Source organism: Diospyros lotus, chromosome 2, assembly GCF_014633365.1.
Source record: "Diospyros lotus cultivar Yz01 chromosome 2, ASM1463336v1, whole genome shotgun sequence".
Taxonomy (NCBI): Eukaryota; Viridiplantae; Streptophyta; class Magnoliopsida; order Ericales; family Ebenaceae; genus Diospyros; species Diospyros lotus.
Genome location: NC_068339.1, coordinates 9,055,069 through 9,068,452, shown reverse-complemented (window position 1 = coordinate 9,068,452; position 13,384 = coordinate 9,055,069). Strand labels below are relative to the sequence as shown.

Here is a 13,384-nt window from a genome sequence, read left to right as displayed (position 1 = left end):
GATAATCCAAAAGCAGAGGCTACGGTCATCGAGGGATGGTTTAAAGTTTCTTCAAATGACCTCTCCGTAAGATACAAGGCAAATCTGACATGCTCGTGTCCGGGAAGGTGTTTTTACCGCGCAAGGTTAGCAAGGGCTATTTCTAGACATAATTTTGTCTATCTTTGGAAAGAGTAAATTTATTTTGTGATCCAAAAGTCACGGAAAGGTGAGCAGGTGTTTTCTATGCTTATAAGAGTCGTGAATACAACAACATATCCAGCCTTTATCCCACTATGTGGGGTATAAGGGTCGTGGATGTGAGAAAAAAAATTAATCAACTGTCGTACTGCATTATCAGCTATATTACAATTTAATTATATCTTTATCATGTAGATAGATTATAAATATTTGGTGATAGATAATTTTTGATAAATTTAAATATAAAGAAAAAATTTATCTCCATTTACTTTCATGTAATTAAAAGTTACCTACCTGATATATATAATAAGATATGATTAGATTGTGACATCATGATAACATAAATATCACAATTGCTTTGAATATTTGTGTATTGTCGCAAAAGTTTTTGTCATTCACATGCAATCTTATACCGAAACCTTTTTAAGCATGCCATTTTAAGGTTACGAAATCAAAGAAAGTGGAAGAACATGTTAGTTGAGCTGGTTCTAGAAATGAAGTCAAAATTTTATTCTTATGACACCAACCATAGTATCTCAGAATACAAAGTCACAAGGTAGGCAAACTTATAACATAAAAATAGCCGCTAGCTGATTTTGCTTACATTAGAGGAAAACAAAATGTGGTAGGAAAAGCAAATAATAGTGACGACCTCTACTACATGAGCGAAATTTATCTCTTCAGTACGTGCTGATCTCTTTGTTGACCAACTTGTCATCTGAAGAGTTGTCGTCGGACATTTGAGCCAGTGGCTCGTCATCTCTGGTATATTCAATGATATCTTTGCCCGTCATGAAGCTTGGCTGGTTGGTTGAAGATAGCAGCCTTGCCCACATCCTATCCGTTATCACCACGTTGTTCTGTCCCTCGTTTATTCTCTGCACAAACCCCAGTTCGAGATGAGTACGTTAACTAAAATGTTCTTGTTCAAAAATGTTCCCCTCACTTTTTAGCTACCCAAACGCGGGAAATAAGTCAACCACCGAATCCTCGGTATCATGATATATATATATATATAAAGAATAATTACAAACACAAAACTTCGTGAATTAACAAAATTACTATCTTTTTAAATGTGAAAGATGTAAAAATTCTCCAAACATCAGCAGAACTAGGAACCCAATTCCTATAAGTATTATGCAGAAACAAGCAGTTCTATTTAGTGTTAAGGACTACTCACGCAAAATGGTATGTAAGCATGTCTGCCATTGACAGGGCCTACTGTGAAGCCCGTGTACCCTGCCATTGCTCCATGAACAGCACTTTGCGCGAGTAGAGTGCAGTACACGTTATCAGATGCATTGCTAGGAATAGCCCGGATCATGTATGTCGGATCTGTCAGGCAAGATATTAGTTATTAGAACACTCAGGTTACCCAGCTACTGCCGGTTTATGCTACCAGGAAATTTTTATGTACCAACCTATGTATTTGAGATTGATGGCCATCTTTGTGCTTGAGAAATGATCCTGGAAAGTTAAAGCAGGAGCTCAGCCACAAATATTTAGTCGAAAGGTTTGTTAGTGGATAATGATTTGAACATTCAAGTACTGGAACAGAAAATAAGATAAAACAAATTGTGATCTACAGAATTTTGAATGGCCATTGGGTCAGTTAACTCTGGCAAGAGGCAAATTGAAATATTAATTAGGCAATCTATCATTTCCAGGAAGAAGAGAGATGAAATAACGCCGGGAAATTCTTTCAACTAGTCAGAGGTTGAGCAAATTGAAAACAGAATTGTTCTCGTGTAGAGTAGTCATATAACTTGGTAAATACAATTACCGGTATCTAGAAGTATTCCTTTAGAATTGAAAATATCATATCGAAAAGATGATATTTGAGCTCCGAGAAACTCGAACCAGAGAATTTGGCATGTTAAACCAACATGCTTCGCCAACTAAGGCAGCCAGCTTACCTGGAGTAGTTTCATTTGGTATGACTAAGCCATGAGATTTTAAGGGAAAATAAAATTTGAAATAAGCACGCAGTCATAGGACACTGATCCATTCACATGAACCTAGGAGTATGGAAGTTTGGGTCGAAAAATGCGATGCATATATTTTGTGCGTGCAAGTGTGTATTTTCAACAAAATCTGTGTACCATCGACATTTCAGTACATGAATACACGAAACAATCTGGAAAAGAATACAAACCTTTATCCTCTGAGATATCCAAAGCCCAACATCTTGGAGAAGCTTGTTTCCTGAAGCATCTTGCTGATTACTAGAACGCAAGCTCTCAGAAAGGAGGTCCTGTCCTGCACCTTCTGCAATAACAATGACCATATGTCCATTTTCTTTTAGTCTCTTCTCTATATATTCAAACAGTCCACCTGGTCCCTCAAGATAAAAAGGTGACTCGGGAATCAAGCAACAGTCCACATCTCGGCTGGCAAGAGTAGCATACATTGCAATAAACCCTGTAACATTAAAGTCCAATTTGATAAGTAGAACAACCAAAGAAAATACTGGGCTTCAGGCCACAAGCATGGAGAAGACGTTATTTTGTTCAACTCCGCACTAGATGGTGATAGTAAGCCTTTCAACACGTTAATAATAATTACATTTAAGGAATAATGAACAGGATAAAAAGACATTTCAAATACATAGATAATTAAATGAAAAGAGGAGTACATTATTATTGGAGTGAAACATACCACTATAGCGACCCATTAGCTTGACAAGACCGATGCCATTCTCAATGCTTTCGGATTCAACATGAGCTGCGTTAATGGCACGTTGAGCCTCCTCAACAGCAGTATCAAAGCCGAAGGACCTGTCAATCACCTACAGTAATGAACATAATTTAAGCAAATTGATATCTAAAAAAATGCAATATGTGGAATAATCAGTGCTGATATTGAACTTAGCAACAATCTGGCATATTTAAGGCTGGCATGAGAATTACAGGAATGTCGTTATCAATAGTTTTAGGGATTCCGGCAACTGCCACTTTGAGACCACGTCTTCTAATTTCCTGCATGACGGCAATAGAAATGTTGTAAGATTCACACAGATCGCAATTAGCTTTACGGTTTCCAATTACGAAAATCCGAGCATTAAGATTCTGAGAGTGCTGATTGATTCCTATGCGTGTGGCAAGTGAAAGATAACAAATCGCCTTCACCATATATACCTCATATATCACAGATGCCCCTCTTTGAGTTCCATCTCCTCCAATAATGTAAACCTAAAAACATGGCAAAAATCAATTTAATTGAGAGTAGACTCATAAGATAACAGAAATGAATATAAAGATGTTGATCAATGAATAAGACATCTTAAATTATAATAGTGCTTGGTGTCTTTTTTTCACGAAGTGCGCATGGTGTCTTTGATTTACCTGATTTATGCCTCGGTCCTGAATGCTGTCGACTATCTTCCCAGTATCATGGCCACCACGCGATGTGCCAAGGATTGTTCCACCACGTTTATGAATGTCATTTACAACTTTGGGTGTTAAGGTAATTGTGTTTCGAGCATAGAAACCCTTGTATCCTCCCTGCAGATAAAATAATTTCATTCATAGGGATGCCCCCAAATTATGCTATAGAAACCGAATAGTCTGTTATTTAGTAAAATATATAACTTAGATTAACCTACCATTCTTGAACACAAAAAACACCTATTGAAAAACAAACTAAACTTAAGGGTTTAAGAAATCAAGAAAAGTAGGCAACATATAATAATTAGAAAGGACCTGAAGACACTTGCATTGTAAAAGTATCAGTAGTCAAGCCCTCTTCTAATCCAACGGAAAGCATCAAATGTTTTCTTGTTGGAATACAGGTTCATGAGTTTGAAACAAGAAAATAACTTCTCCATAGAAAGAGTTAAGCACATGCATTTGGCCTCTCAGGAAGAAGTTTCGTTTACGGGATGCTAATTTTTACACTCTTAGCAAAAAGGCGTGTAGTATTATGTGTTGCAAGTGCAAAATAAAATGCATAGAGGGAGAGAGAATGAAGCTGATGCATTATTTTGATAGCATGAAAATCACTTTTTTCTCTCCAGATAGCAAATTGTTTTCTTTTTTCCTCTAAAAATAAGAAAAGTAATTTAACATGCTAACAACTTTATTATTATCTCAATTCAAGCTACTGACTAAACTCTGATCAACGGAAGCCCAAAACAGATTAGTGCAGTATCTAACAACAACTGCATGGAGGACATGCAGTTGGAAGTTTTCTTTTCAGGAAGAAATCACTTACATCTATCCCCAGGACTTTGTTTACACCATACATGTGATGGAGGCCGCATACGATTTCCCTAATAACGGTGTTGAGACCAGGACATAAGCCTCCACAGGTCACAATGCATGCATGGACTTCATCTGATTCAAAATAAACCTGAAAAATATGACAAATTTGAAAGATCCTATGTCAATATCAAGCACTTGGTGTCACACAATTCCACATTATTACACAAAAGGCTGATAAAAATGTGTACCTTTTGGCGGGGGCCTGCACGTCGAAAATGTGTCCCTCGTGCACTACTCTTATGAACAACAATCTACAACGATGGAACCAACATATTAAAACGTCTAAAGAGAGAACATTTTGGTCATTTATTAAATCAGTGATGTCCACTTTACAAAAGAAATACATAAACCAGTGCTGTCCTACATGGTCTGCAAGCCCAAATCAGAACAATCTACAACCAAGGAACTAATATGGAAGCATGGAATGGAAAGAGACTAGAAATTTTCAGTTGCTTATTAATCCAGTGATGTTCTCGTTGCCTGTAAGCCTAAACCATGAGAAAAATGCGCCCATTGTCAAATTCTCAGCATTCTTCCTTCTGTTGGTAGAATGCTTGGTCTTTGAAATCCAAGCAATCCCTCTTGAGGTACATTTTCCCTCAAGTAATGAGTAACACAATATAATACAAAAATTATTATCACAATAACATAATACTTTGACTTTGAAGTATGAGATATAACGAAATGATACTTCCAAGAAACAGAAAATGAAAAAAATAAAACAAAGCAAGGGAATTTGTAAAGAGGCTGACCCGTTGCTGAACAGTGTCATCAACATTGACAAAGTACTGCCTGGAAAAGAAAAATTTGTATCGTTAATGCAGAATCTATTGGTACTCAAAGGTAATGCATTAATCATATTTCTTAAGATAACAAGGAACAAAAAATGACCAGCACAAGTACAAGAGAACCTAGATCAACTTACTTAACAACTGAGTATGAAGGGTTGTCCTGCAATGGATTCGGATAAGTCTGCCGCCAACAGAAAAAAAAAATCAGGAACGTTCTTATTCAAATAATTATTTATTCATGAGAGAACATCATCCGGAAAAACATAAAATTGTAAGTTGATAATTCCGTTAGCCTCCTAGAGGAGGGGGGAAAAACCTTTAAATATCCCCTTTCAAACTGCATCATGAAGTATATATCATGTCACATGGATGAAAAAGTAACCAAATGCCCCATTTGATTGCCATCCCCAAGACAATTATTTCATTTGTTTCACATGAACCTGTCAAATTGTTCCAAAAACAAACATATTTTTTCTCCCTAGCTCAGTTTCTCATCAGCCAAACAGGGGTAATGATTAATTCCTCCCCAGTTATAATGAAACTAGAACAGCCTATCAAGTCTAATAAAAAAACAAAGCACTGACTCATAACAAATATCCAAAGGGAGGTGTCTTGGCAAATGTTGGCAGATGATATTGTTTTGGTTGATGAGACCAAAAAAAAAAGGGAAGAAAATGAATAGTAAGCTCAAACTATAGAGGGACACATTAATTCAAAGATTCAAGTTGAGCAAGTCGTAAACTGAACTATAAGTTTAGTAAAGATGAAAGTGGGGATAATGTCTTGGTGAGACAATATATCAATTTATTCTAAGAAAAGATCTGCTCAATATATCAATTATTTAAAAGAAGGTGGAGACTACTGAGGATATTAGTTATAGAATTAAGGCTAAATAATTGAAGTAAAGAAGTGTTCCCAATATTTTGTGAGATTGTAAAATCCCTTTAAATTTGAAAGAAAAGTTTTATTAAATAGCTTTAAAACTAACTTTGCTAAATGACACATAATGTTTATATTGTACATATAGTATAACCTAAAAATGTAACTAAGCTAAAGATGATATTATGGATGTAAATCACACAAGAAAAGGCATGTCCGAAGATGAAATTATCCGCAATAAAGTTAAGAGTAGTGACTATGAGAAGAAGATTAATAGAGGCACCTCAGAGGAAGTTCAACACAACCAAACAAATCAAAAACTTCAAGTGAAAATAAGTTTAATTCTCAATTTAATTCGATGATAAGGACAGTTAGAAAATAGTAAAGGATGAAATTAAACAATAGAGCTCAAACTTAAGCTCGGGTTAGAATCGTCGGACAAAAATACAAGCACATAAAGATATATACACAATAGACAGACACCTATATATAGTAATGCTATACAAACAAAATATTTGGATTAATTGTCACGTGATCCTACTAAAATGCCGTTCCCAATGTCATTACAAATTTCCATAGTTTACACCATATAAGCTAACCTCATAATACACAATTATGAGAGGGGAACAACACAGATTTAACAAAAATTAAACAGCCTGGCTCAAGCTTAGCCTCAAACTAGACAATTATACAAACACAAACCTACAGAAATAGATCACGTATTAATCATCGAGATTCGCGCGCGCGCGAGAGAGAGAGAGAGAAAGAGCATACAGGAAGATCGGGAATGTAATCAATAAAGTGCGGAACGTCTTCAAGAACGTAACCGTAGTCGCCGGTGACGATCTTCTTAGGAGTGTCGCCGGAAGTTCCCATCGCTTTCCGCAGAACCGTTCCTGGAACTTGAACTAACAGGCTTCGAAATACAGCGATCGAGTGCACGTAACTTCAGAGAATAGATTCAAGACGAACTATATGCAAAAGTGCACGCAAAACACGAGCAAAAAGCTTCGACTGATCGACAGGTAAAGGCACATACAGCGATGAGAAATCACGTGTATATATATGTGTGAGTGTACGCTTGTTGACCGAAGAAACCAGGTACGACCACGGGAGCAGTAACGTTGAGCCTCTGCCAAAAGAAAGTTTTCTCGAATATGAAGGCAGCGTTTGGTTTTCTAGAAAACAGGCGGCAGGATTTTGTGGCGGTTTTTAACAAGAATTTGTTTCCGAGAAAATTTCGTCGCTACAGCTCATTTCACAGAAAGTGGGAGAATGAAAGGGGAAAGAGAGTGGAAACCGGCAAGCGGTGTTGATGGGAATTTCCATTTCCGATCTCGGAACGATGATTTTTTTATATTCCGAGAAATTTTGTGTTCGGTCGGTAATGCCCCTGGATTTTGATCAAAATTACTGCGTTGACATCGACGCGCATGGTCCTGTGACGCCATGTCCGCAAGTAGGATTTGGACAGCTTCCAATTGTGTTCATTTAAATTGTTTTTTCTGTCACAAGTCAAAAGTGACCACGTTTAGAAATTTGTTAACCTTTCATATGTTTTTAAAAACTATACTGTTATTAAACAAATACATAATTTTGTATTATTTTTAGGTGAATTTTTTTTACTTTTTCTAAAAAGCCCTTTTAAGTAACTTCCATTTAAAAAAATTGTATTAAAATTTGAGTTTATTACCTCTAATTATAATTAATTTATGAACACCATGTTTACTATTACACTAAATTTTATTTTGTTTAAAATAAAATTTTATTTTATTTTTTAAAAAATTATACCTAATGAATCTTCATTTAGAATATTTTATTTTTTGACATGCATTATCTTGTTAAAATTAAAATTACTATCAAAATAATAGTCCAATCAATAGAAAGATATCCCTTTTATCTCGCAAAAATTATATTCTGACCCTGATGTAGAATGTAAGTTCCACTATTATGCATATTAAGAGTTAGAGTGACAAACACACATGTCTAATAGTAGTTATGATTAGTGATATAGAATGCTTATGGTCATATTTGATGAAATTGTCACATTAGTTCGCCCATCTCTATTGTTCAGTATTTTAATTAGATTAAAATAACATAATTTTTATAAAAAAAATTTATATGTAGTATATTTGAGATTTAAGATAATTGTAATAATTATTCCTAATATTTATGAAAATACAGGGAGTACTCTTGAAATTCAAGGTTATGTTATAATTTTTCACTATCATTAATTAACCTTAGTTAAATATTTTTAAATGACTAAAATACTTTCATTTTTTAAAAGTTTTTCTCTCTCTCTTTGCACCATTTGTTTGGCAACCAAACGATCATTATCATTGTTGTCGGGAAGTTGTTATCTATATTTTCTTTCCATATTCTCTGTTATCCCACCATTTATTTACTTGTCGAATGGTCATCGTTATCATTACTAATCATTATTACCCTTACTTTCTTTGGTGTGATTTTTTTCTTCTTATTTTTATTTTTTTGCAAATCCAATCGTATGTACTCTTCTTACCACCATCAATGCAAGTATTGCCACATATTGTTTTACTCTCATCTTGATGAGGTAATTATTCTTTCTCTCTTTCTCAATTTTTGACATTTAAATCTTACTAAGGTTCGATTTGAACCTAGATTCATAGGGTTTAATCGACCCTTAACAAACTTTTTACATTCAAATTTGAACCAAACTCAAGTATAGAGGATTATTTGCACAAACTCATATGAGTTCGTATAAGTTTAATCAAATCTAGATGCAAAAGGGTTTGAACCTAATAGTTGTAAGTAACTAATGATCACTAATTATTTATTTTATATTTTTAATTTTCTAAATTCAAAGACAAGATGAGAGATAAATAGAGGGAAAAGAAAAGAGAAATAGAGAATAAAGGTTAAAATGGTCATTTTATTTATTTATTTAATAACAATCAAGGTTGTTGCAATTTTTGAAATGTAAAAAGTGTTTTTGTAATTAGGTTAAACTTTAAGGATGGTTACTCCAATTTATCCTTTTTATAATTAAAATAATGGAAACATATTTATTATTTAATTGAGCCCGTAGTCAACTAAAGATCAATTAGCACAAATTAGGTTAATGCAAATTGTTTTAAGACTAATGGTTAATTTTTAATAAATGCATATTATTTTTAGATAATGTGATTTGTTTTCAGTTTTAAAATAATTATTTTAATTGATAATAAATATATCGTGTTTTGTAATATTTTATTAATCAATAAAATTATTTTACAACTGAAAATAATATATCTTATCGAAATTAAAATTTAATTTACTAATTATCTTAACACAGTAGTTAACATTGCCTTACAAACTAATATGAAGTAACTTAATTATAAAGATAGTTGGAATTATCTTTAGACGTGTCTCCGTGTCTCTGGTTCTTTATGTTAACTGGCTAATCTTTTCTCTCTTTTTCGATTAATGTGCTTGAGGCGTTTATTAGAAACAACGGCTCCAAACGGGGGATAATGAACCCATCAGCAGACACAGCCAGACGGCAGCACCTCGTGATAGACCCGAATGGAGCATTGAATGTGGACTTGGGGCGGTGGGGACAGAATGGTCAAATCCAACCTCCATGAGACCCGATTTCTGGGACACAGGCCCTCCAGAAGCTTTACAACTTATCAATTATTCTGGAATTAATTAACGAATATTTTATATTAATATATACAGAAAAAAAATTAATGATATTTCGTTAACTTTCTGAGCTGCTGGGTCAGGGTGGCCGAATTAACGTTGAAAGTAAATATTTTTTTATATTTTATTTTTCCTTTTCATTATCGTGACAATTAAAAAAAAAAAAAAAGAAAACCCAATTCCAGGGACCAGGGTTGAAACATAAAACTGAAACCAAGGGTCAGGCAGGCAGTCTCTAGAACGAGAAGCTAGCCTACCATCCTCGATCCTTTATGGAATCTCCAGATTTAATACTCTGTTCCGTCGTGGAGAAAATATTCTGGATTAATTGAAAATTTGTCATTATGTTGATAAAATAATAATGGTTGAAAAAGGAGGACGAATACGAAAGAAATGAATGGGTCAACCCTAGGCGATTTTGAATCTGAAGGAGATCTCTTTAAGCCATCCTGTATATCCTATGGTCATGGGCACAGTGGTCAAAATGTCAACTCAGCGTCCCACTCCTTCCAACTTGTATTGGGCCAATTTTGAAAACTTACAACAACCATGTGCTGATCTTGATTTAATATATTATTATTTGTTCCGAATTGGAATGGTATATGGTAAGAAAATCAGGCGTCAAAATGAGAAACTGTCAAGATTGTTTAGTCTTGTCTCGAGAAGAAACATATTCTCTTAGATTGAATTAAAATAATATTTTGTAGCAAGGCAACCACTTGTATCTCCTATTGATACAATTTTTAATAATTTTTTCAGTAATAAAATAAATTAATAAAACCAATAATGCATGAAGTTAGTTGATTAAATACTAATCACTTACAAAAAAAATAATTGATTGATCGTTTGCAAAGTAATAGCCAATTTTTAAGACTTTATCTCGTAATTATAGGATGGTTTCTCTTATAAAATTAAAAAATTAAAAAAGTATAAAAGTTGCTCAATTATTTGGTAACTTACCCTTAACAATTCTATTAATTGTATATTAAGTTTTATAATATCTAATATTATTATAAAAACAGTATTTAATAATAATACAATTATTAATATCATGTTGTTATATTAAAAACTGAACACAAATATAAAAATCGAATAAAATGTTAGCTATTATAGAATTATTAGTAGTCAACGTTTCGAACTACCGCTTAATAATTGAACTCCAATGTGCATGAATCGTGCGCCAAAGGGTGAAGGCTGCAGAAGTTATTCATTAATAAAGGTTGAAAATTAATAAATTATATAGTGAGTCAACTTTTATCGTAGACCAGTAATTATCACAGTATAATATCTCATTATAAAAATAAATTGAATTTAGAATAGAAATGATCGGGCCTTGTGGCAGGCGGGGTGTATGTGGGTGCATAGGGGTGAGCCTGGAATTTTATTTATTTATTGTTTTTTTGTGTTATTTATTTTATTTAGTTCTTTTGCGTGGTAACGGACCAAAGAAGAAGTCGTTTTCTGCTGATGGAAGGTGAGTCACGGAACGGGAGGGCACACGGGGATTACGTGACGTGTGTAGTGTCATGGAAAAAAAAGTAAAAAAATTGACAAATGGCAAAATTAGAATAAGACGCAAATCACAGACGTAGTCTTATGAATGTAAAGCTAAGAGGCTGTTTGCCTTACCTTTTTTTTTTTATACAGTTTTTAAGTTTTTTGATTTATAAATTGTGTAAAACTTAAAAGTTATATAGGATTTAAATTGATGACATATTTTAAATTATTATTTATATGATTATGTATTTAATTTAAAATTTTTGATAAATTATTATAATTTAATAAAAAGACTAAAATTGACAAGTTCCTAAATAATACAAATAAAATTTATAAAAATAATAATTTTTAAGAAAAATACATTATAAATTGATATACATCTAATAAAATTTTTATCATTAAATATTAATAAATTATATATAATTATTAAAAAATATATAAATACAATGCTTTATATTAAAATTTAGGTTTAATTCATAAAAATATTAAATATATATATACGTTGAGACATTAAAATATATATGTTAAATATGTATATGTTCAATATATATATAAAGAGAGAGATGAAGAATGCAGCATATGAAAGAGATAGAGACAACAAAGATGGCGATAAATAGAGATGGAGAAAGCACCAATAGAAGTGACGACCACAGATAAAGATGGAGGCGGAGGCGACAGTCAACGATGGTGATGGCGACGAGCTGGAGGCGACGACGACGGGCTAAAGGCGACGATGCTAGAAGTTGGAAGCAGCGATGGGTTAGAGTTTAATAGTTAAGGGCATAGAGGATTGTAAATTTTAAAGTTTGTAGATAACAAAATTATAAATCATTTGATCAAGTAAATAAAGTAATAACAATGTTTTGAGAAAAACTTTTATAAAACACTATTAAAATAGCTTAGAACTCGATAATTTTTAATAAATATGTAACAAAATAAATTATACAATGTTTAAGTTTCACTAATAACTTATAAGCGGTCAAACTTGAGCACCAAACACCATTTAGATAGATTAAGAAGATTTAAAATCAACTCTCAATATTTGTGCAGCTCGACCACTAAATATGGTATTTTTTATTGAAATAGGTAAACTAATTTATTATGAAGAAAATTGAGTAAATATATGATTTTTTTTATTTCAAAAAGCCTATAGTCTTAATACATAATTTATCTTTTTCGATAATTATCAAATTAAGTTCTTCCTTCTCATTACAAGTTCTTGAAAAATTTCCAATTTAATAAAGTCAAGCTTTGGTGACGAATCCAAAATTAAAAATTAAAATATACTTTAATATGTACTTTTGACATATTAAGTTTAAATTATATATTTATAAGAAGATTTAAAATCTTTAATTTTATAGTTCAAGAGGTATGGGCCAATTTTTTATGTAGAGAGTAAAATAGGTTTATCATAAGTTATTGATGTAATTAATGTTCTTAATATGTCTTTTAGTTACTTAATAGTATAAATTGTATATTTAATTGGAGAAAATTGATAGGATGATTTCAAGTGATTCATGTATATGTTTTTGCAGTGATGCTATGTTGTCTATTGGTGGACAACATAGCATTTGATCGCTAGTGAGAAGAGCATGGGCCCCATGCATGTGAAGCCCACGTGCATGAGCCCGCACCTCTCTCATTGGCAGGCAAATGCTATGTTGTCTGTCAATGGACAACATAGTATTCCTTTATGTTTTTGTAAATATATTAAATGATTAATATGTTAATTTTACAAAGAAAAATGATAACACCTTACTTCAAATAATATGATTAGCATGCGTTTTTGTAAATATATTAAATAATAAATAACGTGCTAATTATGTGAATTAAACAACAACATATTGCATAACGATACCTGATATTTTTATTTTGTTATTAAAAAAAAGGGCAAGGGGACAATTAATAATGGAGAAATTCAATTAAAGATGTTGCATGGGTCGGGTTGGTGGGTGGGCGTTACCTTTGATAGGTGGAGAAGCCGAATAGAAAAGAGATATTGTAGAAGGTTCTTGGTCGGTTCATATTTGCTTCTTTATTCTTTATTTTTTATTTTTTAATCACAGTACATTATTATAAAAAAAGATAGAATAGATTAATTAATGCATGATT

At 32.7% G+C, this 13,384-nt stretch overlaps 2 protein-coding genes across 5 annotated transcripts in view; one reads left to right on the top strand and one right to left on the bottom strand.

Annotated features, from left to right (window-relative positions):
* The window catches only part of LOC127793928 (uncharacterized), a 76,962-nt gene extending 76,597 nt beyond the window's left edge, over nucleotides 1-365 (top strand). For 2 of the 4 annotated variants that reach the window (XM_052324729.1, XM_052324730.1), the window contains exon 23: nucleotides 2-359. The gene's annotated coding sequence lies outside the window, so the exon portion shown is untranslated. Of the gene's footprint in view, nucleotide 1 lies in introns of all 4 variants that reach the window. The other 2 variants (XM_052324728.1, XM_052324727.1) reach the window with 2 other exon arrangements.
* A 301-nt stretch (nucleotides 366-666) lies between these two features.
* Nucleotides 667-7,445, bottom strand: LOC127793930 (ATP-dependent 6-phosphofructokinase 3-like). Its single transcript, XM_052324731.1, has 13 exons — nucleotides 6,887-7,445; nucleotides 5,368-5,414; nucleotides 5,195-5,234; nucleotides 4,631-4,693; nucleotides 4,393-4,530; nucleotides 3,525-3,683; nucleotides 3,318-3,371; nucleotides 3,090-3,158; nucleotides 2,839-2,968; nucleotides 2,336-2,601; nucleotides 1,602-1,647; nucleotides 1,361-1,515; nucleotides 667-1,058 (listed from the first exon to the last, which is right to left on the bottom strand). Exons 1-13 carry the CDS (start codon nucleotides 6,986-6,988, stop codon nucleotides 861-863), a joined length of 1,467 nt encoding a protein of 488 aa, XP_052180691.1. The 5' UTR covers nucleotides 6,989-7,445; the 3' UTR covers nucleotides 667-860.
* Between the last annotated feature and the right edge of the window lie 5,939 nt (nucleotides 7,446-13,384).